Source organism: Epargyreus clarus, unplaced genomic scaffold, assembly GCF_041222505.1.
Source record: "Epargyreus clarus isolate Ecla_fem2 unplaced genomic scaffold, WU_Ecla_fem_2.2 ptg000023l, whole genome shotgun sequence".
Lineage (NCBI taxonomy): Eukaryota > Metazoa > Arthropoda > Insecta > Lepidoptera > Hesperiidae > Epargyreus > Epargyreus clarus.
Genome location: NW_027332230.1, coordinates 15271402 through 15296360, shown reverse-complemented (window position 1 = coordinate 15296360; position 24959 = coordinate 15271402). Strand labels below are relative to the sequence as shown.

Below are 24959 nucleotides of genomic sequence, written 5' to 3'. Positions count from 1 at the left end.
ATTCGAGTTGCAACTCTGGCGGAGAATTCGATAACGCGCTTTGTGGGAGCTAAACGCCTACATGATTTTTCTGCAACTATTGCCGAGCGCTAGAAAATTAAAAGTTTATAAAAGTGCGCAATTTAGATAATACGTTTTTTGTACCTCTGCTCTAAACCAAATTGTAAAGAGAGACTCGGACCCAGTGGGACCATTACACAAAGCCAATGTTAGTTTATATTCTATGGCTATTATTTAGGGATAATAAATCCCTAGGATATTTTCATAGCAATGTAAAATCGCTGTTTTTTTTTGTATCAAGAAAATGACAACTTACTTTTAAGAGGCAATTCTAATAATTCTGGAGAACAACAATATTTACTATACTCTCTACGTAAGGCTCCTGTTCTATTTGAGATTTATAAGAAGAGCAGACATAATAATGTAAAACGAAAAGTTAAAATGAACCGCAATAAAGGTTACTATTTCAAAATAAAAGTGAAAGACGTAAAGAGTAAACCCTATATAAAAGGTTGCCTTTCTTTAGTGTGATCAGTAGATTAATTTAAATTCACTGACTGTCAGCTACCGATATTTTAGTGGATTAAGGACCTATCTCGCTTTCAAACTTTGCGTAGCAGCTTCGAAATCCATAAAAGGCGATTATTCATAATCCTCTGGGAGGGCAGATTATACTCCATTTAAATCGATTACCTTCACTGCTAATTTCTATAGTATAGGTATACTACACGGCTGTAATAAAGTCTATCATAATTGGATTTTTATCCGACTTCAAAAAAGGAGGAGGTTACTCAATTCGACCGTATATGTTTTTTTTATGTTTGTTCGGCGATGTTTTCGCGATGCCGCGACCGATCGATATGATTCATACACTATTGTATGCGGCTAGTTTCGCAGGGGGTCCCATTTCGAGGAAATTTGAAATTTTTTGCCAGTTTTCCCGGAAAATTGGAAAACCCAGATTTCATATAAACTGATATTGGACACGCTGTTTACGCCGTTATCAAACGAAATATATTGAGCGCCAACTTCAGAAATATGTACTAAACCAACATTTATTTCAATTATTTTTACTTTGTAGTGACATAGACGTCGGTTTTATTTTTTTGTTAAAATTTTTGACATCCATTTTAAAGTATGTTAATCAAAATCAAAATATTTTATTCAAATTAGATTCTTCATAAAACCGAGGCGTTCTATCTTAGTCCTCGGGGGTATCATGTGCTTGATCTTTTATAGGTATGATTCTAAGCTGGTGGGGACTAGTGTTGCATACAGATCCACGGGTGCTAGTGGTTACTTTTTATTAGAGGAATTTCACCATTATTTATCGACTTCTATATTATAATAAATGTAGTAATGTTATAAATCCTTACTAATATTATAAATCCGAAAGTAACTCTGTCTGTCTGTCTGGTTGTCTCTTCTTCACGCCCAAACCACTGAACCTAATAAAATGAAATTTTGTACAAAGATGGTCTGAGACCCGAGAAAGGACATAGGATAGTTTTTATCCCGGAAATCCCACGAGAACTAGGGATGGCGATCTAAGATCGATTAATCGGAGAATCGATATTTTGGACCCAAAACATCCATTATTTTAATCGATATTAGTAAGGATTGAATCGTAAACTATGCATTTGATCAAGTGATGACCTTTAGCAAAGTTGAAGGTACGAATTTTCAGTTTTATGTATGTTATATTATTTTCTTTTAAACGTGGGCGAAGCCTCGGGCAAAAACTAGTATAGAATAAAAATATAAACGTGACGCAAAGATAACCTCTCTTCTTTGGGAAGTCGGTTAAAAATGTTCAAGGCTTAAATTCAAGAACCGGAGAAGTATCAAACAATATTTGTAATGGATTTTTTGTTTGGGATTTGTAAGAACTGATGGAAAGGAATGAAAAGATGAATACGCACCTAAAATCCATATCTTCAACGTTGATCGAGTTAACATCGACTACGTATATACTGAACTCCACGACAACGGGCTGTCCTTTCCTAGCCGGTGGGCGCATTTCTGGAAAGTTAAACATATCACGATACAAATATAGCAGTCGTAATCAACCCATTACTTACCCATCGCTGAGCACGGTCCTCCTCTCCGAGTGAGAGGTGGACCTCGGTTTCAGAGGTTGATAATTGAACTACTAAGCTATCCTTCTTTAGAAATAATTATCGCTTGCTTAAACGGTGAAGGAAAACATCCTGAGAAAACCTGCATATCTGAGAAAACATGTTTTCAAAGGTATGTGAAGTCTACCAATACGCACTTGGCCTCATCCTTCTCATTCTGAGAGGAGACCCGTGCCCAGCAGTGAGACAGTAATGGGTTGATGATGATGAAGCTATCCTTCTTGTAATTAAGTTAGAAAGTGTTGTAGTAAACTTTTAGTAATTAACTTCGAAACGAATGATAATGAAAAAGGCGACGTAATATTCTGTGGCGCTCCACATATAAAGAATCCAGAGCTGTTTAAATTTAATTTCATTATATTGCTCGGCTTTTGGAAGCTTTGTTAGGCTTTCCAACGTTAATGATGTGTCGTCGCTGTTCATTTATGACATAGCACATAATATTGTGATATCTTTAAAAGGTGGTAGAACTCTCTGTGGTTCGACTCCGGCGGCAACACCGCCACATATATTTCGGCCTAATAGCAGCAGTGTTAAGAGCTGTTTGTTAAGTTTTGAAGAGTGTGGTAAGGGAGATATATTTAGACCTCAGGGATAGCGGCGAATCCGTGAGTGACCTCGGGTAGGTCTCTGTTCTTATCTAGGATTGATTACAGATGTCTATGGGCGGCAGTAGGCAATCAGGTTACATCAGGTGGATTGCACGTTCATGTACTACTCTAATATTATAAAAATATATATTGGTTTACCTTTAACATAGTTTTCTGGTAAAACAACTCTGGGTTTCAACGTGTGGTTCCTTTTTGACGCGACGTCATTGCATAACCTGTAACAATTATTTTTTAATTTATAAATGCGTGCATTCTATCTAATGTTCATGGTTGGTATGGTATGTTATGGTATGCTTGTAGTAAGTACTCATTGCTACCATAGGCATCTCCATATAGAGCAGGAGTTCTGTCTGAACTGATCACAGAAGCGTCGCCACTCTTGCGGACTTACATGGTCACCTCATATGTAAGTCAATCGGCAATATCGACATCCACACCCTTGTAGCAAGATGTAACTAGATCTATTATAGAATTTGATCGTAGCTGAGCTATGACTGTGGTGAATACCAATTAGATTGCTTGATTTCCATTGCTTAGCATAGGTAGCTAAATTATTTGTGTTATTTGGAGAAATATGAGCTAAGAATAAGGCCTGCAGAGCTAAGTATCGCAGCTGGTGTAGCTATAACATTTACATAGCATATCTTACTCGCTTTACTTTGACATCTCACATCAATTAGCTGCTTCGCACATTACTAATGGAACAGCACCCATTAGATAGCATTAATTGACTTTACTCATCAAAATAAAATCATTTCGACAACCATTTTGAGGACATTTTCGTGAAACCATAATGTCTTCAACGTAACCGGAGCACCATGAAGTTTTAATTACTCAGAAATTCGGAAGTTGCCTGAAACTTGCTGAGATGTCCTAAAAGGATTTCAAAGTGCGCGGCGAATCTAACCAACTTATTTATTAGACTACTCACTTTAAAAACTTGTTACCGTTTCCTGAAGTTTTTTAGGACATTTTATTGTAAATTATTTTAATTGCAACATTTTTTGTGTTTCACGGTTTTAAAGCTTTTTATCCGAATGCAGAGGGTAATGTTTTTCGACCTTATGTAGGTATTTTTGTATGTACGTTTAATTCTTTGGCGCGCCTTTCAGCCCAAATGCATTGTCGGATTTTAATATACGATGTGTCGTTGGATTCGTCTAATTTGTGAGAATGGCATATGCTCTTATTATTCCTCTTTTCAGTATTTTCAAAGAAGTCGGGATTTTTGTTCTGACAATAATACAATTAGTTGTCTATTAAAACAAATTGATTCACAAGTTTATTTTACTTATTCATGTCACTTACAGGGATTTTACCTAAAGTTGGGTCTTCCCAATAATTGGGAGTTATAAGGAGTCTATTTATGGCGGTAGAACCCTTTGTGGTTCGCCTCTAAAAGCACCAGCACCACACCTATTTTTGCCCATTAACGACAACAACGGTGGTGCTTCCGGAGTTGATACACAAAGGGTTCTATCACCTTCAACAATACAATTAATTTATTGATTAGCCACTTACCATCAAGTGGACTGCGTGTTCATCTACCGTACTCAAATGTGGATCAAACGTAACATGGGAAACAATCTCGAAAAGTGAATTTTATGGAGTTGACTAGTATTATACATTCTCGAACCGAAATTCCCACTTTCATTGGCCCTTAAATAGAAAATTTCAACGACCGAATCGTTTCTCATTAGAATTGTATTGTCACGTCCCGAAGTTTGGCACAAATGAGTTCTCATTGGCAAAGTTTAGGTCGAAATGAATTAGTAACCGAATCTGTTTTTTATACGTGTTTCATTACGATAGGTGAGCGAGTAACTATTCGATATTAGGTAAATATTCATAGGATATTATTATAAAAAATAAAATCATCATGATTTTTATCATCATAAAGGTCTATAATACGAGTACATAATAAAATAAGAGTACATAATATAATAAGAGTCTGTAATCCGCGGCTCTCCACCTAGCGATCCGTGGTAGTGATATTTCGCCCACGTTTCTGTCAAGTCGAATGAAAATGAAAACTTAAAAATGGAATAACTTTTTTATCGAAAACGTTACAAACATTTTTTTCTTGACAATCTTTCTTCCCAAATAAAGTAAGACTATTCGTAATTTGAGCAGCGCTTAACTGTTTTTAGGCATAAAGCTGTGGTGGTAGTGCCTCTGGATACGAACCACTAAGAAAACTATACGACCTCCAAAATTGAATACTTTAATACCCTTTATTAATCGGAATTGTTTTAGAACGCTAATCGCTTCTCGCTCGCGGTGGATCAATGGGCATACAATCAGGTATCAAAATTAAATTACGCAATGTCTTTGTTAAATTTAGTTATAATTCAAATTGGTTTTAAATTAAAACTTTGTTAATTGTGAATTAAGGACCAAAATTTCAGACTTATAACAAAAAATTAAAAGGTTTATTTGTCGAATTATTTACATGGAACTCTTCGTGATTTAGGTTTTCGGAATCTCTGTCATGTTTTTAGTTTTAGTGTTATGCGCTTTTTGATTTTGGTTAAATAATGTAAGGAACATATTATACATATTATACAGAACGCCTGATGATGACAAGTCTCTGCTGTTCATGGACATTTGTATCCAGCACTATATAAAACAGTGTGATGATCACAGATGTGTTGCCATTGCTCAGGACTGAGATGGTAGAAAGTTATGTTGTGTTGGGATTTTTAGAAAAATTGACATAGAAATGATAATCATACTGCCATAGGTAAAATAAACAAGGATTCGACCACCTTTAAATTCTAGTATGATATAAATAAATTGTGGAACAAGGATTACAAAGATTTTTAGAGTACAATATGGAATTTACTCTCATTTAAAGTTTAAGTGATAGTTAGCATTAAGAAAATGTTTTCTTTTCCGTCTATGGTATTTAGTATGAAACGTTGTACTAATTTACAGCTAAAAATAGAAATTCCAACGTTATGCTAATAACGCAAGCAATGCAAGCGGTAAGCTTCGGGTATGACGTCAATGAAAATAATTTCACTAACATAGCGTGCTCCGTTGCCGCGATACGGTGACAACGATTGTATTAATTGAAAGAAATTGTTGGGAATTATAATTTATATATGTTTAGGTATTTTATATGTTTCAGCAGTGATAAGGTTAGTGTATGAAATTTAAATGGAGAGCCTGGGATTTGGATCCCAAGCACGCGCTTCTAATTTTTTAACTAGAGGTAAAGAAGCAATAGCAAGGAAACCTACATACCTGAGGGTTATTAAATCAGTTCTTAAGGGAGTGAATTGTGATTTTTTTCACTCTGAGAGTATCCTCGTGCCAAGCAGTGGGTTAATAGTGGGTTGACGATTATAATAATATGTTTATGCCTGTTTCTTTCTTATAACAGAAGTGTTAAGCGCTACTATTTTTAAAAGCGTGGTAAAGCAGACGGCAGACATTATCACATTCAAACATTTGTACGGAATACTCACCATTAGAAAGTACAATGTGTACACTAACTAACTATGGACTTGTAGTGTTAGCACAAAAGTAGCCCGAGACCAGAATATGTTTAGGTCTGTCTCAAACATAATACGTTTTACAATCACCCTACTTTCCGTAGTGTGGCGTGTTTAATGTACAATTCCGTGTCGTGTCGTTGTCTGTTAATTTCCATGGAACGTTTTACCTGTCTGAGCTGAATTATATTTTTATGATTATCGTAAAAAAACTTTCATATAAATTATACTTTCGATGATCAAAAGTATGTAGGTACTTTATAATACAATCACCGTGAAATGGGTCATGAGTGGTTTATAGAGATTTAATGTAGAACGATAATATGAAGTGAACTACATGAGGCTTATTACAAGGTGATTACAGCTAATTTACCCGCCTATGATGGGTAATGTTTTTAGAGCGTATATACATACATATGTGGTTCGTTCTTTGGTACGCCCGATAGCCCAAACGAATTGATGGATTTTAACATATGAGGTGTTCTAAAATTTGTCTTGTGGTAAATGACAGACGCTTCATTATTTCCTTTTCAAATTATTTTTAAGAAGTCAGTTTTTTAAATAATTACTTTAAAATATCTATTGCGGTTGAAGAGATGAGCCCTGTGACAGATGGACAGATAGCGGAATCATTGTAATAGGGTTCCGTTTTTACCTTTTGGGTACGGAACCCTAAATACACCTGCATTTTTACTTAAAATGCACCTACGTTTTAAGGTCTGAACATAAAAATTAGCAAATCGATCGATCGTTATAAGTGTGCTATAACGCAATATTACAATATGATCTACTAACTGAACTAACCTAGCTGAACTATAAATACAACGGTAAATGCAAACTAACAACATTAAAAGCATAAGTTAAAAACTGTTGCTATATGAACAATTTAGAGTCTATTATTTTAATAATATAAATAGTAGCTGACCCGGAAAATGTTGTGTTGCCGTATAGATAAGAAAATGTTAGGGGTGAACAACCCTTACCACTTAGGGGTATGAAAAATAGATAGTAGCCAATTCTTAGACCTACTGAATATGCATATAAAATTTGGTGAAAATCGGTAAAACCGTTTCGGAGGAGTACGGTAAGTAACATTGTGACACGAGAATTTTATATATAAGATTGCATTTTAAAGTTGGAATACTTTATCTTGTCTTTTTTTGTGTTTTTAATATCTGGCATGTTTTGTTTTATGTGTTTTTATTGATTTACAGTTTCATAGAATAGCCCTTACTTCTATGATACAAAAAGACTGATGTCTTTCAGAATGTAGTTATATGTTAGTAGAAGTCTGTGTGATTCTGAGTACACCACAGTCACTTACCGTGACTGCAATTAGTACTAATAGCAGCAATTAGTAAATTAGTATGTATGTATGTATGCTGTCATGTATTTATAGTATGAAAGGCATAATTATATCGAGGAACACGATTGAATAGGCGTTCTAATTTCCTAAGCGACGATCGGATCAATTTTAGACTTTGTATATTTTTTTTTTTTTTTTTTTTGGCGCCCGGATATTAGGTGGAAAAAGGGCTGACCCTCTACGGAGAGGGAGGAGGAAAAAATGCGTCCAAGCACTTACAGGCCGCGACGGCCGGTGCCTGCGTCGTGTGGGGCTGAATGAAAGGTCCTCCTGAAGGGAGGACCATCCCACTAAAAACTCCTTTAAGGCATTCGTCCAAGGGGACCGTACAGCCGATATCGGATAGCGACCTCTCGTTTGCGGAGCGAGAGGCGCTAGCGGCGCTTCCTAGAGAGCTACCGCTGGATAGATGACACTGAAGGTGTCAACGTATCATGAATAAGATTAGAATCGTCGGGAAGACGATTCTCTATGGAGAGTTGTACGCCCCTGTGGGCGGCCAGAAGATTCTCCACATCGGTGGAGAGTTTGTTAGGAGCGTCGGTCAAGATATTTCTTGGCCGACGGCAATTGTAACGGGTAGGAAGAGGGGCAGCATAGTCCGCTGCACCCTTGATTAAGGGGTTGGAATGGTTTTCTGAGCGGTCGAAGAACGCTTCAGAGAATTGTCTGAGGACTTGTTGTATTGGAGCGAGCTCCAGGTCGCGGTGGAGGTCAGCGTTTCTGACATACCAGGGGGCATTAAGTGCCCGACGACAAAAGAGATTTTGTATGACCTGGAGTTTGTCTAGGATGGTGGGATTCGCGTGAGCGAAGACTGGAGAGGCGTATGTTAACACCGGTCGAATGCAAACCTTATACAGCGTTCGCTTATTCCTGGCTGACATCTTGCTGTGTCTGCCAATCATGGCGTTGAGGCGGCTCATGTAAGAGCGGGCGGTATGGGTGACCTTAGAGACGTGGGGTCTAAAGGTGAGGCCCGGGTCAAGGGTAACTCCTAGGTATTTTACTGTGGGCCTCCATGGAATGGGGGCCCCAAGTAATTTGACGGAGGGCAGGTTGTTTAAGCGCCTGCGTTTGTGGTCGAAGCGCATTGCGGAGCTTTTCTCCGCATTGACTTCGATGCGCCATTTCCTAAACCAATCTCCTAACTCGTTGACCGAGCGTTGGAGTTTGGCGAGGACAGATGACTCCTTTTGCCCTTGGATGTAAAGGGCGGTGTCATCGGCGAAGAGTGAGAGCTGCACCCCATTTTTGGGGATAGGAATATCGTTGGAGTACGATATGAATAATGTAGGAGCGAGCACTGAGCCTTGAGGGACTCCGGCTGTTACGGGGCGTGGGGGAGAGAGGATACCTTCGTGCCTGTAGCGGAAGGTTCTGTCCTGAAGGTAGGAAGCCACGATGCGGACTAGGCGATCAGGAAGACCAGAATGGTATAGCTTGTATACCAGTCCTCCATGCCAGACTTTGTCAAAAGCCTTGGCGACGTCGAAGAAGACTGCTAGTGTCTTGTTACGTCTTGGATAAAACCCGCTTGTGATGTACTCGACAATGCGGTGGACTTGTTGGGGGCACGAGTGCTGGAGGCGAAAGCCAAATTGGTGAGGAATGATGAGTGGGGGAGCATCTATTGGGAAGAGGTGCCCTCTTATGTGAACGAGGATCACCCGTTCGAAAACCTTGCCCATTGCATTGAGGAGGCTAATGGGGCGGTGGTTGGAGGGAATTTGTTTCGGTTTCCCAGGCTTGGGAATACCGATAACTGTTGCTGTCTTCCAGGCTGTTGGAAAGAAGCTGAGATCGAGGCAGGCATTGAAGATAATGACCAGAAGGGTCAGTGCCTGCTCGGGGAAGTGTTTGAGCGCCAGGTTGGAGATACCATCCGGACCTGGGGCTTTACGAGGTTTCAAACCGCGGATGACGGTCCGGACCTCGTCTGTAGTGATTTTAATGGGAGCAGAGGTGACAGGGAGAGAGATCTTTTTAAGGACCTCCTCCTCCACCTTGTGAATGTGGATAGGGTCGCATGGTTGAGTGCTGGGGGAGCACTGCGCAGCGATGCTATCTGCGAAGCATTCGGCCTTCTCAGCGTCTTCGAAGGCTATGCTGCCGTCGGGACGCGTGAGAGGGGGAGTGACTTTGTATACGACGTCTGACTAATAAATACGTTTCATCATATCTGCAGATGGAGTTATATGACGTAGCCTTAGCCTATTATAGCCTAGTGGTTAAGAAACTCGGCTTCTCGATCCAGTGGTCAGAGGTTGAAATCCCAGGCAGCCACTTCTGATTTTTCGAAATTATGTGCGTATTAGAACTTAATTATCACTTGCTAAAACGGTGAAGGAAAACATCGTGAGGAAACCTGCATACCCGAGAGATCTTAAAAAATCTCAAAGGTATGTGAAATCTACCAATACGCACTTGGCCCACGCGGTGGACTATGGCCTAATCCTTCTCATTATGAGAGGAGACCCGTGCCCAGCAGTGGAACGATAAGGGGTTGATGATGATGATGATGACTAACTGCTACTCGTATCATGTATTTACAGTATGAAAGGCATATATCGAGGAACATAATTGAATGGGGCGTTCAATTTCCTAAGCGACGAACGAATCAATTTTAGACTTTGTATAGGACGTCTGACGAATAAATACATTTCATGTTTGTAGTTCCCGTCATTTAAGGTAGGTTAGTCTTAGCTTCCTAATCACAAGGTTCTCGGTTCGAATCCCAGGAAGGTGAGTCAGAGCTCTACCAAATTATGTGTGAGATGAAATAATTACGAGGAAACTTACACGCCTCAGAGTTCTTAAAAAAGGTTAAAAGGATGTGTGGAATCTACCATTTAACACTTAGCGCTGTAGACTTGCCTAAATCCCTCTCATTGTGCGAGGCGACCCGTGCTAAGCGGTGACATAGTACCTAATGTGTTGTCGAAAACGGGCTGTTGTGTTCTGGATTGAAGGCATATTTCTTTGAGGCGCTTTATATCAAGTCTTAATAGCGCTCAAGGGTGGTAATATCGCCACACTTATTTCTAGCATGAAGCAGTTCTTACGTTTCAGTAGATGGTTATGAATGCCGATTGACTTAATTGAATTGGTTGAATTGAGGCGATCACTTTAATCCTCAGCGATAGCAACGCAACTGTAATCGGCCTCAGGAAGAACCCTGTTCTATATGTAATAAGTTACAAATGGCCATGGGCGGTGAGCTCTTACTATGCTAACACACAAAAGAAAATCAACGGGTTGCACTCCGGGAGTGCCGGCAGAAGTAAACACTTTCGAAATCCAGAATAATAAAATGTAATAAATAAAAATGAAACTGACACCCATTGACATATTTTTTCTATGCTGACACCGGATGACATCTTGACTTTTGCAGTATGCTTTGACGTCTTACGAATTTTCGATCAGGCCACGTGTCCTGACGCGAGTTTAAACAATTTTTACCCATCACAAAAAGTGCACAACGCCGCTTTAGAAGTTTTCACTTCAAAATTAGCACGAGAAAATCCACTAAAATTTAAGCAACCATAGATAGATTATAGTCCCAAAGCTCATCAGCAAGCACTTTATTTATTAAAGCTATATACGTTTTAATGACGTGTGGCCAGTTTCCAGGCCAAGGCGACCCCATCGATTATAACCAGGCTATATTTAGCATAACCCTACTAGTGTCCTCGTAGCTTAGTACTGAACTTAATCATTTGTGGCTAATCGGTTCCCCTGGTCAAGGACGAAATGTTCGCAGACTAATTCCAAGCGTTTATACATTTGCGTTGAAATACGTATTTACGTATACGTAATACGTATTTTCGTGTTTAATACTCCTATAATGACCTAATTAATGTTTAGTAAGTAGTAATCTAATCTTATCTGGGGTTGATTCCACATGGGCGGCACCACTTACCATAAGTTTGACTGCATGCTCGTCTGCAACTTCTATTTAAAAAAAAATACATAGCCGTGTCTCTCAAAATGATTTATAAAAAAAAATGATTTTGTCTGCCACAACCCGAGTCTGTTGAACTCACTCTTTATAGATTTTAAGGTGGTAGAACTCTTTGTGGTTCGACTCCGGCAGCACCACCGCCACACGTATTTCTACCTAATAACAAACCTGTTCCGGTTTGAAGGGTGTGGTAAGGGAGATATACTTTTCCGTGGCGTTCCAGCTTAGTCCTCAGGGGTAGCGGCGCATCTGTGGCCGACCTCAGGTAGAAATATCTTATCGTATCTGGGGTCGTCTTCTACTTCTATATTATAAAAAGTCTTTGTAGACATAAATACCTTTATTGCATGAAAGGCGCGTGAGTTTGTCAACAACGTTTAAGGCAATACTGCAGCACAGTTACTTTGTTATGATAAACTAAAAATAGGCCCCTAAGAGGCGATATTACTCTGCCTTGTTAGTAAATCAATTTATCAAATCTTTTAATGGCTTGTTAAGCTTATGGCAGCGTTTTACCATCCTCTAATAGATGTTTAATTTTTATGGGCTATTAAACTTAACTACTGCTCTGGGGGAGTTTCTAACTGGATGTAAATATCCTCGTTAATTTTTAAGATCAATTAACAACCTCAATTAGAGAAGTTAGCGAAAATTTGATGTAAATTATGATAAATTTTGATTATAAAATATAGTTATTTTTTTTAAAATTGAGTTGTTTGCAATCAGTCCAAAATAGATTAGAGCCCTAACTGAGATCGGTCTCAGAAGCGTTGATACCCCTGAGACGAAGTTGAAACGCCCTTACCACACCTTCGAGCCGGAGTCTGGAGACTACTGCTATTAGGTAGAAATTGATATGGTGGTGCGTCCCGAGTTGAACCACAAAGAAAGATAAGATCCTTAAGACAGTAAGGTGTAATTTTGCTTACGTGGCGGATCCACACAAATAGTTCGGGTACGATCCATATATTGATCGACGGATTTTGTGTATACATGTGTCCATCTACGAAACATGAACTTCTAATGTGATGTAAGTGTAAAATTTGGCATTTTATAATTCGGGTGATAATTAATCATTAACAATATCATGTGGATTAGAAAGTTTTATTTTATTTGAGTAGCGGCGCATCTGTGGTCACCTCAGGTAGGAATATCTCATCCTATTTGGGGTTGATACTCATGTCCACGGGCGGCAGGACCCACTTACCATCAGGTGGACTGCATGCTCGTCTGCTACTCCTATGTTATAAAAAAAAACCTACATATAGAACCTGAGGTCGATTACAGATGCATTGCTATCCCTGAGGACTATGATGTTCGCCTCATACGTAAGTCAATTCAGAACCATCGACCCAAACGTAAGAACTGCTTCACGCTAGAAATAAGTGTGATGCTTGTATAGTTAGCGTAAAACTGCTAGTCCGCTCTGAATATAGAAATGAATCGCGTCGCCCTAGCAAATTGTATGACAACACTGCTCGCAACAACGTCAGAGCGGACTAGCAGTTTGGCGGGGACTATAAACTATAAAGCTTTTACAAAAGCTTTATAGCATTTAACTTTTCAATAAAACGTTATATACCGCTGTTAGCTTCTAAAACACAAACGCTTCTAAAACTGTTTATAGACTTTGTAAAACAGTATTTCTGTCAAAGCGCAAACACTAAAAAGATCATTCAATCTTATCACCTGACCGTGCAAGTGGCTTATCTGGCTTATCGGCTGATTCATTAGCGTGGCCTTTACCTTGCGCGGAAGCGCAAAGGGCACGGGAAAGTCAAGATTGCCGTTAGTTTTAACACAAACGAATTTAATTCTATGTGACATTTTTAGTTTAATCTTGATATTTTTGTGGAGGTTTACAAGTTTTTTGTAATGAAATTGAAATAGTAAAGAGTTATGGATTTGAAGGTATGGAACTTAGTGGTAACTGCTTCCCATATAGGCCTGCCCCAAATAGGACTAGAGTCTGCATAGTCTGAGTCCCAAACAGGAGAGAGTATCTGAACTCGGCAAGAGAAGTGTTGCACTAAGGACTAAGTTGGAACTTCTTGTTAGTGTCCCTAAAGAAGAACACAGTCATCCTCGTTACTATTGTTATAACCCTAAAATGAGTGTAGCAGTGTCTATGGGGTTGGCCACGAAAGGTTCTACTACTTTAAAATCGATAAACCTTGTCGCAAGCCTTGGACCAATTTGAACACTTTTTGAATATTTTTAGTCTTTTATTTTTATTAGTTATGTGTTTTTGAATATCATTACTATTGTTAAATTAACTTGCAGTTAATACTACGTCGGAATTAATAAATCGCAATACGAACGTCGTATTTTACAGTGAACACATTACTGATTTTTTTATATTATAGGAGTAGCAGATGAGAATGCACTCCATTTGATCATAAAAGGCTACTACCACCCTTAAACATTCTGATCAATTCCAGATGATTTTATTCCTACCAGAGGTCGGCCACAGATACGCCGCTACTCCTGAGGTCTAAGCTGGAATGGCAATGGAAAAATATGTCTACTAAGGGATACATATTATTTTTACGAGGTGTGGACCTTTCAGACTAGAACACAGTAGCGCTTCCCACTGCTATCATTAGGCAGAAATACTCGTAGGTAGACCACCGCCAAGGGTGGTGCCGCCGGGGCCGAACCAGAGGTTTCTACTATCTTCCACATTCTTTCTATTACATTTTACTCCATAAATTTAAGCTTTTTAATATAATTTAGCTTGTTATATAGTTTCTCGACAAATAATTAAATCATTTTATCTTTGTCGACAGATATTTTACTAAGCTTCTTCAAATTCTCTAAAACTTTTAATAAATCACATTATTTAAGCTTATCTCTGGTTTACATTATATAGATAACAGTGATTAATTCTTGTCGAAGGTATTATGGGCGGTTTAAAATAAGGGTTCTCTTAATTCGTACCTTCCTCCACTAATCCGTGTTAGAGGAGCGTGGTAGAGTGATGGTATATTACAGACCTCATTCAGTTGTGACCACATTACTCCCGTAGATCGAGGTCGGATAAAAGAACAGATTCTTTACAAATATAATCTATGCCTACTATGTATACTTCCAAATTCTTATGTTTAAACCCATTAAGTCGTTGGTCCTTTAAATCCATAAGGTTGGTTTAAGAGGGCCAAAAAATTAGACATACGCCCGAAAATCTTTACCCTCCGCTGTTAAGTAAAAAGGTCTATATATTATTTATGCTAAAAATAAAATCTATAAAACAATAGCTTGAATATGGATTTAGAAATAAGGCAGATACCTACAAGTAGTTCTAAACAAGACAAAATTCAGTGGAAAGTTGCGTGTTGGATCTAGATATCCAGCATTTAATATTGCTAGTGATCAAAGTTCAAGGAGACCGTTAAGATTAGGTTCGACGGTTACTGGGCATCAATTTATGCTAATAAATGTACGTAAGTCGGTGAAACTAGGTATCATTTGAGTCAATAAAGATTGCAATCAAAAATGTTAGGTATTTTCGTATCTCACTTGTTCTATAAAATCTGAGTGAAAAACATATATCTATTAACTGTAACCCTTACCATGAGATTTTACGTTTCAACAAATATGACTGTTTTGGTATTTGTTGACGTATTGGCACATACAATTTCTAAGTTCTGATATATTCCGCTAGGGGCGCTGATTGGAAATTGTATGGGCAAGTACGTAAACAAATACGAAAACAGTCATATTTGTCAAAACGTAAAAACTCATGGTAAGGGTACTGTTTACAGTTCTAATGCCGAGCACGGGACTCCTCTTAGAAAGGATAAGGTTCCAGTTCATCAACTGGAACAAGTCCACCGATTGAATGGTGGTAGAACTCTAAGTAGTTCGTCTCCAGAGGTACCATCGCCACATCTATTTCGGCCTTAAATCAGTGCCTGAAATATGATTTCAAATAGCCAGTAGCTGAATTATGATTTCAAAGTTTGGTGTGAGGAACTTTAGTTCCTAGTTAGTAGTTAGTTCAAACATATTTGAAATTTAAAACATATGACCAAGCGGGAAGTTCGCACACCAACAACTAACAACTTTGTTTTAAAAAACAGTCAGGCGTTCAAGAACTTTCCTTTACCGTCAAAGTTATAATTACTGTTAAATTCTAATTTCTACTTATGTACATAATTTTTAATTAAATGGGCTTTCCTGGGACTCAAAACTTGGAACCTCAGCGTGAGGTCGAATGTTTATATCAATATGCTGAGTGCTTACGTCATTTTGGGTTACATAAAATTAATTCAACTTAATTATATTTTTATTCTAACCACTCGAATTTGTATTTCTATAAAAAGTGTTACAATGTCTTAATTAAATAAATCACGCTATACCTGTAACATAGAGCAATTAATTAGACACTTTGTGGACACTTGCCTGAAGTAAGGTCAAGGTGAACCTGGACTCGTTATCAGAATTATAATCATGTCAAATTGTACTTCGTTATGTTCTGCGAAGGGCGCGGTAAACAGGTATGCCAGTTAAGAATTTTGGTTAAGTCCTCAAGAGTGGTAATGTGTCAGTCATCGAACAACATTTTCATTTTATATGCTTTAAAAAACAAATAAGAAATTTGATAAATTCTAGTATGAAGTAATTGTTAAATATCGATGTTTGGTATATTTTGAATTTAGACAGATTGATTATTAACAACGCAGGTTCGTTTATTAACGCCGGATATTAACATCGGATCTATCCAAATGTTACCTACCAAAAATTAAAATTGGATAATTAGTATAAAGTAAGTGTTAAATTCGCTATTATCTTCGATAGAAATATTATAATTAACATTTCATAACATCCGTACCTACTCACACTACAAAAAGTTAAATCGCTTTGAAACTATTCTATAAATCGTCCGTATATAAGTATGGTAACATACTAAGATATATTTCAGGCCTTAGACCTTAAGTTAACAAAACACATGATGCTGACAAGGGCGGTAGATGGATTTTGATATTCCTTAAGGACACTTACCATATCAAAAAGAAGAAAATGGTGCGCCAAGTGCAGGATACCATTTTCGGGGACAGGGGGTGACGCGGGGCGTACGAACGCAAACATTACAGAGCCGATCGGTTATCTGAAAAGAAAGTTTATCTATGTTAACTTATGATATAGATACATAAAAGCTTGCATGTAGAACCCTTTGTGATTCGACTCTGGTGACACCACCGCCGAACCCATTTCTGGCTAACAACAGCAGTGTTAAGCGCTGCTGAGTTGTGGTAAGGGAAATATACTTTTCCGAGGCGTTCCAGTTTAGTCCTCAATAGTAGCGGTAGATCTACAGCTAATTTTATCTGGGTTTGACAAGTGTCCATGGGCCGCAATAGCCACTTACCATTGGTAAAACTCATTTGTTATTCCTATAAGTATCACGTCAACATACAGTTGACTATGAATGCGTTGCCCTTGAAGGGTGTGTTACAACATTAGTTATCACAGCGATTTAATATATAATGCTATATAGCGGACCTTCATCCCACTTCACACACACCATTATTATTGACAGCTAATATTATTTCAGAACAACTTATATCAAATTGGAAATACTTTGTGGATGACAGTTTTCCTCACCATTTCCGGGATATTGATATGTAATTGAATATCTTTGTGTCTCTATTAACTTTTGTGGCCGTTTTAAGGCCGAATCACTATTGAGGCATAGGAGTACGAAACTTCAGTCATATACACGTTTTTATGAAATAGAAATATAACGTTTACACTAAATAACTTTTTATTAATAAATTCCTGAGCTAAAGTTACTAACTAAATATATTTTGAATTTTGTTATTCTTATAAATACATCTTATTTAACTTTGTTAAATAGATTTAGTATTTTAATCATTCAGTTTTTTTTTACTAAACAGAAGCTAATTTCCACAAAGTAATCGAATCACCTAAAGCAACTCGTGAAGATTTTCTGTCTTCAATCTGTGGATTGGTTTCGTTGAAAATGGTTTAGAATTTAAATTTAAGATTGCTTAAACTAGATTAAGATCGCTAGATTTAGCGCTTTATTTCAAAATCCAATCTAGCCGATTCCCAACAAATTTACCTAAAATTTGAAAGTTTTGAAATGAAAATAAGAAATTATTTAATACGTTTTTATTTTCTATACTCTCAGCCCAACAGTATTCCCCGTGCCGTAGGTAACATGGACACAGACATCGATGAATACCTACACAAAAGCCTTTTTTTTTGTTGATGATGGGGAAACCTTCTAAAGGTACCCGAGACCGTTGGACCAACGCCCGGTTATGTGGGACTTATACCGCACTTAACTTAACTTAACCTCCCCGGTGGCCGTCCTCGGCGTTTGGTGGAGAACTCCGGGGTCTCCAACGGAACACAACCGGTGTCCTTCTAACGCGAGTAAAGTAATTTACGCTCTCACAGACCCCTGGTGATAACATGATATACTGTCCTTCCCGGGGTCGCATGCTGGACGGTTTGAGCTCCCTCTCTTGCCGCCCGCAACCCCGTAATTCCCTTTTAGTTGCCTCTTACGACAGGCAGGGGATACCGTAGCCCTATTCTGGTCCCGGAACTACAGGGACAACCTACACAAACACCTAGAACAGAAATCTAAATTTATCATTTAGATATCTGTCGGAGATCTAACCTGGTACTCAATATTTATCGAACCAGTATGGTTCACATTAAGCAGATAAAACTCACCAGAAACATACACCGATGTAGAATGACCCTAGAGAACCTCGAGTCATTGTAACAATACAATAGAACTTGTATTATTTCAGCGAACATTCCTTTGTTTCAGTATTATTGAACGTTGCTTAGCAACCTTACATTTAATGAAAACAAGTTTCAATAACAGTGACTAATAACGTAATAACTAGTTTGTATTCACTAGTTTAGTCATCGATGACTGCGACAGATGTCCTTAGGCGACAGAGTAACATATTGTGGACTACTTATAAATTTGGCACTAGAAAATCGCAAGCAAATGAGCATAAAAGGTGTTAGATCCTCTGAGGTTTGATTCTGGTGGCACCACCACCACACCTATTTCTGCCTAATAACAGCAGTATTAAGCGCTGCAGAAATTTGTACAATTGCAGTAGATACTATAACTATCTGACGTCGCTCATAGATATGTTATAGACTAAGGAATACTCAGATTTAGTGTATCTTTCAACACAACCATCATCATCATCAACAACCATCAAATTAGAACAGAACTTAACACAGAAGTAGATATGGCAGTGGTGCCTTTGAAGTAAACCGTAATTCATGTACCTTAGCAGTGAACGAACGGTTTAAAACTGTTGAATCCAAAAAAAACAGTCTCATTTGTGAAATTCGCCTCTTAAAGGATACTTATCCCCTAAACCTTGACGAAAATACGCCTAAAGTTCTCCAAGCTCACACAAGTTACATAGAAAATGGTCAACCGTGCCGTTTAATTGGACTGAATTCTAATGAAAAATACTTGATGATTTCTTAGTAATAAGTAAGTATGCCGGTTAGTAGGCCATTCTTATCGATTCTATTGTAATCGATACCTCGAGTGATACATTATTAAGCAGTATGGCAGCAAGGTGATTGGATTATATATTTATGCAATTCTTTGTGTACGAATAAATAAAATCGATTTGTTTTTCCATATTTTTCATTACACAGAAATTTGTGATACTTTTTTGAACAATAGCAAATCATGGAACTTCGGGTCGACATATTAATCTACTGTTTTGACAAAAATTACGCCCAAAATACACGGGGTACTTTCCCATCATAGTAGATAATGAGATTTTTTGATATTAAGATTTTTAATATCAAAATGTAATTTTAAAAACTGTATTTTTAGTTTGTAATTGAAACCTCTTTTCATAAAATATGTTTTTGTCGTTTATCTACGACAGTCCAAGCAAAAGGCAAAAGGTTATCCGCCAGGCAAAAGGGTATTCACCAGCAATACAAGATAAAATAATCCTCTGATGTTGCAAATATTAATAGGCAACGTAGACTACGTTTTATTAGACCCCGCCGATTTATTTCTAGGATTAATTAGAATCCTTAGGCATGGCGTAAATACATTTCATACCAAATTATTTGGGGTTCCGTGTAAAACTTGATAAACTGTACACGACGAATACTATCCAATAACACGCAACGGACTTAACAATACCGTTTCATAGAGCCACTCTGGGACCAATTCAGAATCTAAATTTATTTCATTGTGCCTAAAGTATCAGCTTGGAATATAAAGTAATAATATTGTATCATATATCATTTGATGTCTCTCGAAGCAACTCCTGTGACCTGGACGACTTTGTCGAGAAAAATCAGGAATTTCTTACGTAACTTGAAAGTCCTGATAAAATCCAGAGCCTGGAAATTCAAAAGTTCCTAGAAAGGAATTATTAGATAAGAGAATTAAAAGAGACACTGATACTAAAACGGAATAGGTACTTCAACTGTGAAAAAAGCCATTGTAAGGAAAGGTTGATTCTCTAAAAAAGGTCTCAAAGATATGTAAAGTCTACTGAACCCCGTTTAATTAGTGATGCTTAACCTAAACCGTTTTAATTTTGATAGCAAATACGTGTCCAGCAGTGGGATAATAAAATTTTGATAAAGATGAAGATGTAATTAAAACTATTTATATTGGTGTAATTATTATATCTGACACGGACACACGTTTAGTGGCAAAGAAATTATTCCAATTATGAACGTATTTTTATCATTCGTAGTGCGACCGCGCGAAAAATATGATTTCATCCGACACATGTTGTATTTCTTCAGACATAAATGGCCTAATGTGTGTCAACCCCACTGTATAGTGGAGGATACGGTCCACCATTAATGGCACTTTGTACACATTTATCGCAACTACACGGAAGACAATGGGGCCTCAGATATGGGTAAAACAATTGCTTATCCAGTTTGTTCTCGTTGAGTTATGAACTCCAGGAACACTAATCAGGTGATTGTATAATCGCAAATGGAGAGACATAGATATGGTGTAAAAAATACGAAAAGATTTTAAAAAAAAGGAGGTAACAACGGAGCTTGCAGTCTAACTGATGGTAAGTAGCTGCCGCCCATGGACAGAATATACATTTAAAAATGCATTCTATTTCTAAAGGTGGTGGAACCCTTTGTGTTTCGACTTTGGCGTTTCCACCGCCACACTTATTTTTGCCTATTAACAGTAGTGTCAAGCGCTGTTGTGTTCTGGTTTGAAGGTAAGGGAGATATACATTTCCGAGGCGTTCCAGCTTAGTCCTCAGGGGTAGCGGCGCATCATGGTTGATTACATATGTCCTTGGAAGGCAGTAGACACCACCATCAGATGGGCTGCACGCTCGTCTGCTAGTCTCATATTATATATAGAAAAAACTTGTATATCACAGATACATTGCCACTCCATTGCCATTGCCTGAGGATTAAGATGGTCCTCCTTTCACCGATAAATAAGAACCGCTTCTCGATGGAAATAGTTGTAGTGGCGGTACTACCCCGATTTTACCATTTTTTTCTAACACCTTTCAGTATATAGGAAACGATGTATTATGGTGTCACGTAAAATGACACATTTACATCGTTATAAAGATCGCGCTGCCGTCATTCAGTTCAAAGGCAAACTTTGAATGGACAATAATAGCAAGTGTCACCCTAATCGATTCTAATTATCGTAGATAACTGCCTCACTGACAGACAAAACAACTATAGCGGGTGAGTGTAGAAACTTGCGCAGTATATGAAAGAATTTCTGAAAATTTCGTGTGAAGTAGAGGATATTTTTTTTGTTTTCACTTTCTTAATCTTCTAAAAATGAAATTTTGTATTCATATAGAAAACTGTTTATGTATTAATAGGATATTTTACGCGTTGCGTTTATGTTGCGTTTGCTCGATTGCGTTGCATTATATCATTCAAAATTATATTTAACCAAATTGTATTTCAATTAAATTTTACTTTTTAACTGTATTGAAATTGATTGTATTTATACTCAAAAGTTTAATCGACCCCATTACCTTAGATCTAAAATCAGTGCTATATAAAAAGTTCAACATTTTTCCACAGCATCCACATCATTAAAGCGCCAATAACTCGTCTCACCCGAGCCACGGTCCTATGAGATCGCGCAACCGGACCCTAATTGCCCTATACTACGTAGGTTGTGGTTTACGTATCCGTACATTACCTACTTATATACCGGAAACTGTTTGTTTGTTTTTATCCTATGTTGCTATGAACTCAAAAGAAATGGGTCGAACTGGAGCAGAACACAATGGAATGTAACGAAACGGAATGAAATGAGACGAAATTAAGTGAAATTATCTATTCAATATTACATTTTTTCAACTAAACATTATTTATCAATGCTTTGTCAGTATAATAATGTTCATTAGTATGTTCTATTTTATAACTGATATTCTTTTTCAGTGCGCTTGTTAAACATTTTATGAGTGATGATCTTGTGGAATCAATTCAAATTCAAATCTCATTTATTCAAAATGAGATAGTTTGGTCTCAGATGTCTACAGTGGTAGCGACCACTTACAATCAAGTATACTGTATGCTCATTTGCTACTACAAATTTGAGGAACATTTCAAAGATACTAACAAAGTATTGACGAGTTCTTGGAGACGTTACGATTAACAAAGACATGCGAATCATTTTGTGTAACTTCCTTATACCCAAATGATAGTTTGTACAAACATTCGTAAGAGCATAATCTGTAATAAGTCTATTTACTTAGTTACTCATTGTTACGTCTGCAGAGGTTTGTCATATTATGTATGTTTTTATTACTTTACATTTGGAATTAACAATGTTTTTGTGTGCTTTAGCAATGTGAATCATCGTCTTATCATAAGTGTATTTATTCAGTTAATCATTATGATACCTGCAGAGATTTATGGGCAATACTATTTTGTTTATTATTTTGAGATAAAAGATATTGTTATATGTTCTTCATATCATATGACTTTAATAACTTTAATCGTCGTATTATCAACATAAAACTGTATTGCCGGTTAAACATTATATTGTCTGCAGAGGTATAAAGTAATTCGATTTATTTTTAACTTTTATTTTGGGATAAAAATATGTTTACGATATTGTAACTTTGTAGTTTTGATCCCACTTTAACTATGTAACGTGTTATGTTATTTTTTTTTAACGCGGAGGAATCCTCATGGATTCCCTTCCGCCCGGGGGAACATGGGATATGTCGGACTCTTACCGACTAAAACTCCGCGGCGTTCCTCTGGACGCTCGATGCCGGTTCGCGAGAAGCGTCAGATTACATTCGCGACCCGGCAACGTCGGCCGGCGCAAATACTTCAGACAGCAGCGTTTAACACTGCTGTTATTATGCAGAAATAGGTGTGGCGGTTGTGCCCCCGTAGTCGAATCACAAAGAACTCTACCACCTTCATACTTCTTACTACAAAAGATCGCCCAAACCATTAAATAACTCTCGATGGATAATGCATTAGTGCGTGCGACAATTAATAACTGAATGCTTTAGATCTAACAGTTGATAAACAAAGCCCTTCTTCATAAGGAAGCCGTATTGTTTCTTATCTCAGCTTCCTGTATTCTCACTGTGGATTATGTAAGTTTGAATGATTGCAGAGTTGCACGAAATTCTGCAGGTATGTTTTGCTCGTTATCGTAAATTGGCAAAGACATGTTCTAGAAAGTAATACTTTGAGTCACTTTGTCGTATTGTGTGGTAGTTGTGTGTTTTCACAAAGAAATATTTTGGTCTAATATTTTTCACTGTTTAAGCTGAAATATATACGATATACCCACAAAACCATTATTGTTTATATTTCTCCCTCGTCGAGCATTAATCCCAAGGTTTTGTTTATGAGAAATCATTATGTGAATGATCTATATAAGACTGCCTGCAAACCTTTTTCCATCCCACTGTTGGATAACTTTACCAACAGTAGATGAACACTAGAGAAGTCTACAAGGTTGCTCCAACACCAATTGGTGGGGGAAAATACGGATAAGTGACAAGTCTATAAGATATATATACAATGATAAGTAAAATTTATATCTTCATATCATATTTTTTCAGCTGTGACTGCATCGACGTAATAGTTTTCAAACTTTTTGAAGGTCTTATGATGCTGATAGATATGTAACTAATGTCGCCCATGAACACTTCTAATCAGTCCCATAAGATTAAGTCCTAGCTAATTCCAACCTTGGATGTGTGGCTTTCCCTGAGGACTAGTTTGAAATAATTATATTATATTGCGCGTTGAGTTGTTGCTATGGCTCATAATCCCATAGAATTTACGGCATTTTGGGTATCGCTAACGCACACAAAGACAAGTAAATAACAATACAAACACTAAGATATGACGCTTATAACGCTGACATAAATTATATTGTCATATTAATTAATAAGTTCAATAAATGTTTCGTTTATACAAACAAAACCTACAAACCATCTTACGATAGTTATTAGATTTGAACCTATGACCTTGCGGCAGTCGCTCATGCTCTAACCACTGAACATCTTATCATAGTCACGATCTCAGATTTACCTTTTCTTTACACAACGTCAGTCGAAAACATTGGAAACATTACGAATTCTTTGTATTCAGAGGTTTTTACTCACCATTCAAACACCATTTTCTAGGAAAACCATCCTTTTGCACTAAAACAACACTGCACTTTGTTTACACACACGTAGTCATATATAATGTATTCAAAAACGTATTCAACGCGATAAATGTACGGATACTTGTATTCGAGGATATGTATTCGTATTCAACCGTTTGTCGTGTGGTTTGTTAACGTTGCCGCGACGAGACTCGCTTTAACTGAAAAGTGGTTGCAGAGCGCGGGTTGCGTGCCGGCCCGATGTAGAATCGCCTTGCCAGGCGCGCTAAACATTTTCCGTGTTACATTTTTTGTAATAGTACCTAAATACTTTTTTTTAAGAAATGATATATATTTTTTTCCTAAATTAGCACTAAATAGCGGTTGTGTGACATGAACATAAACTGTTAAAATAAAGCAATATTTTATACTCTGTTATTATGTATTTTAATTTTGTTTTACCATGACTAAATTGCAAATTTGTGAATAAATGAAAATGTTACATACATTGGTTATCTAAATATATATAACTCAAAGGTGACTGACTGACATTGTGATCTATCAACCCACAGCACAAACCACTGGACTGATCGGGCTGAAATTTGGCATGCAGGTAGATGTTATGACGTAGGCATCCGCTAAGAAAGGATTTTGATCAATTTTACCCCCAAGGGGATAAAAAAGGGGATGAAAATATTACTTCGTAACGCGAGCGAAGCCGCGGGCAAAAGTTCGTTAATATAATAATCGTT

General features: G+C 37.4%; 1 protein-coding gene across 1 annotated transcript in view; it reads right to left on the bottom strand.

Annotated features, from left to right (window-relative positions):
* The window catches only part of alka (glycine receptor subunit alpha alkaliphile), a 37417-nt gene extending 13008 nt beyond the window's left edge, over positions 1-24409 (bottom strand). The window contains exons 1-4 of the mRNA XM_073085967.1: positions 24224-24409; positions 16584-16689; positions 2888-2964; positions 1923-2022 (exon numbers count right to left, since the gene is read on the bottom strand). Coding sequence (XP_072942068.1) covers positions 1923-2022; positions 2888-2964; positions 16584-16627 — 221 coding nt within the window. The 5' untranslated portion in view covers positions 16628-16689; positions 24224-24409. The remainder of the gene's footprint in view (positions 1-1922; positions 2023-2887; positions 2965-16583; positions 16690-24223) is intronic.
* Positions 24410-24959: the final 550 nt, after the last annotated feature.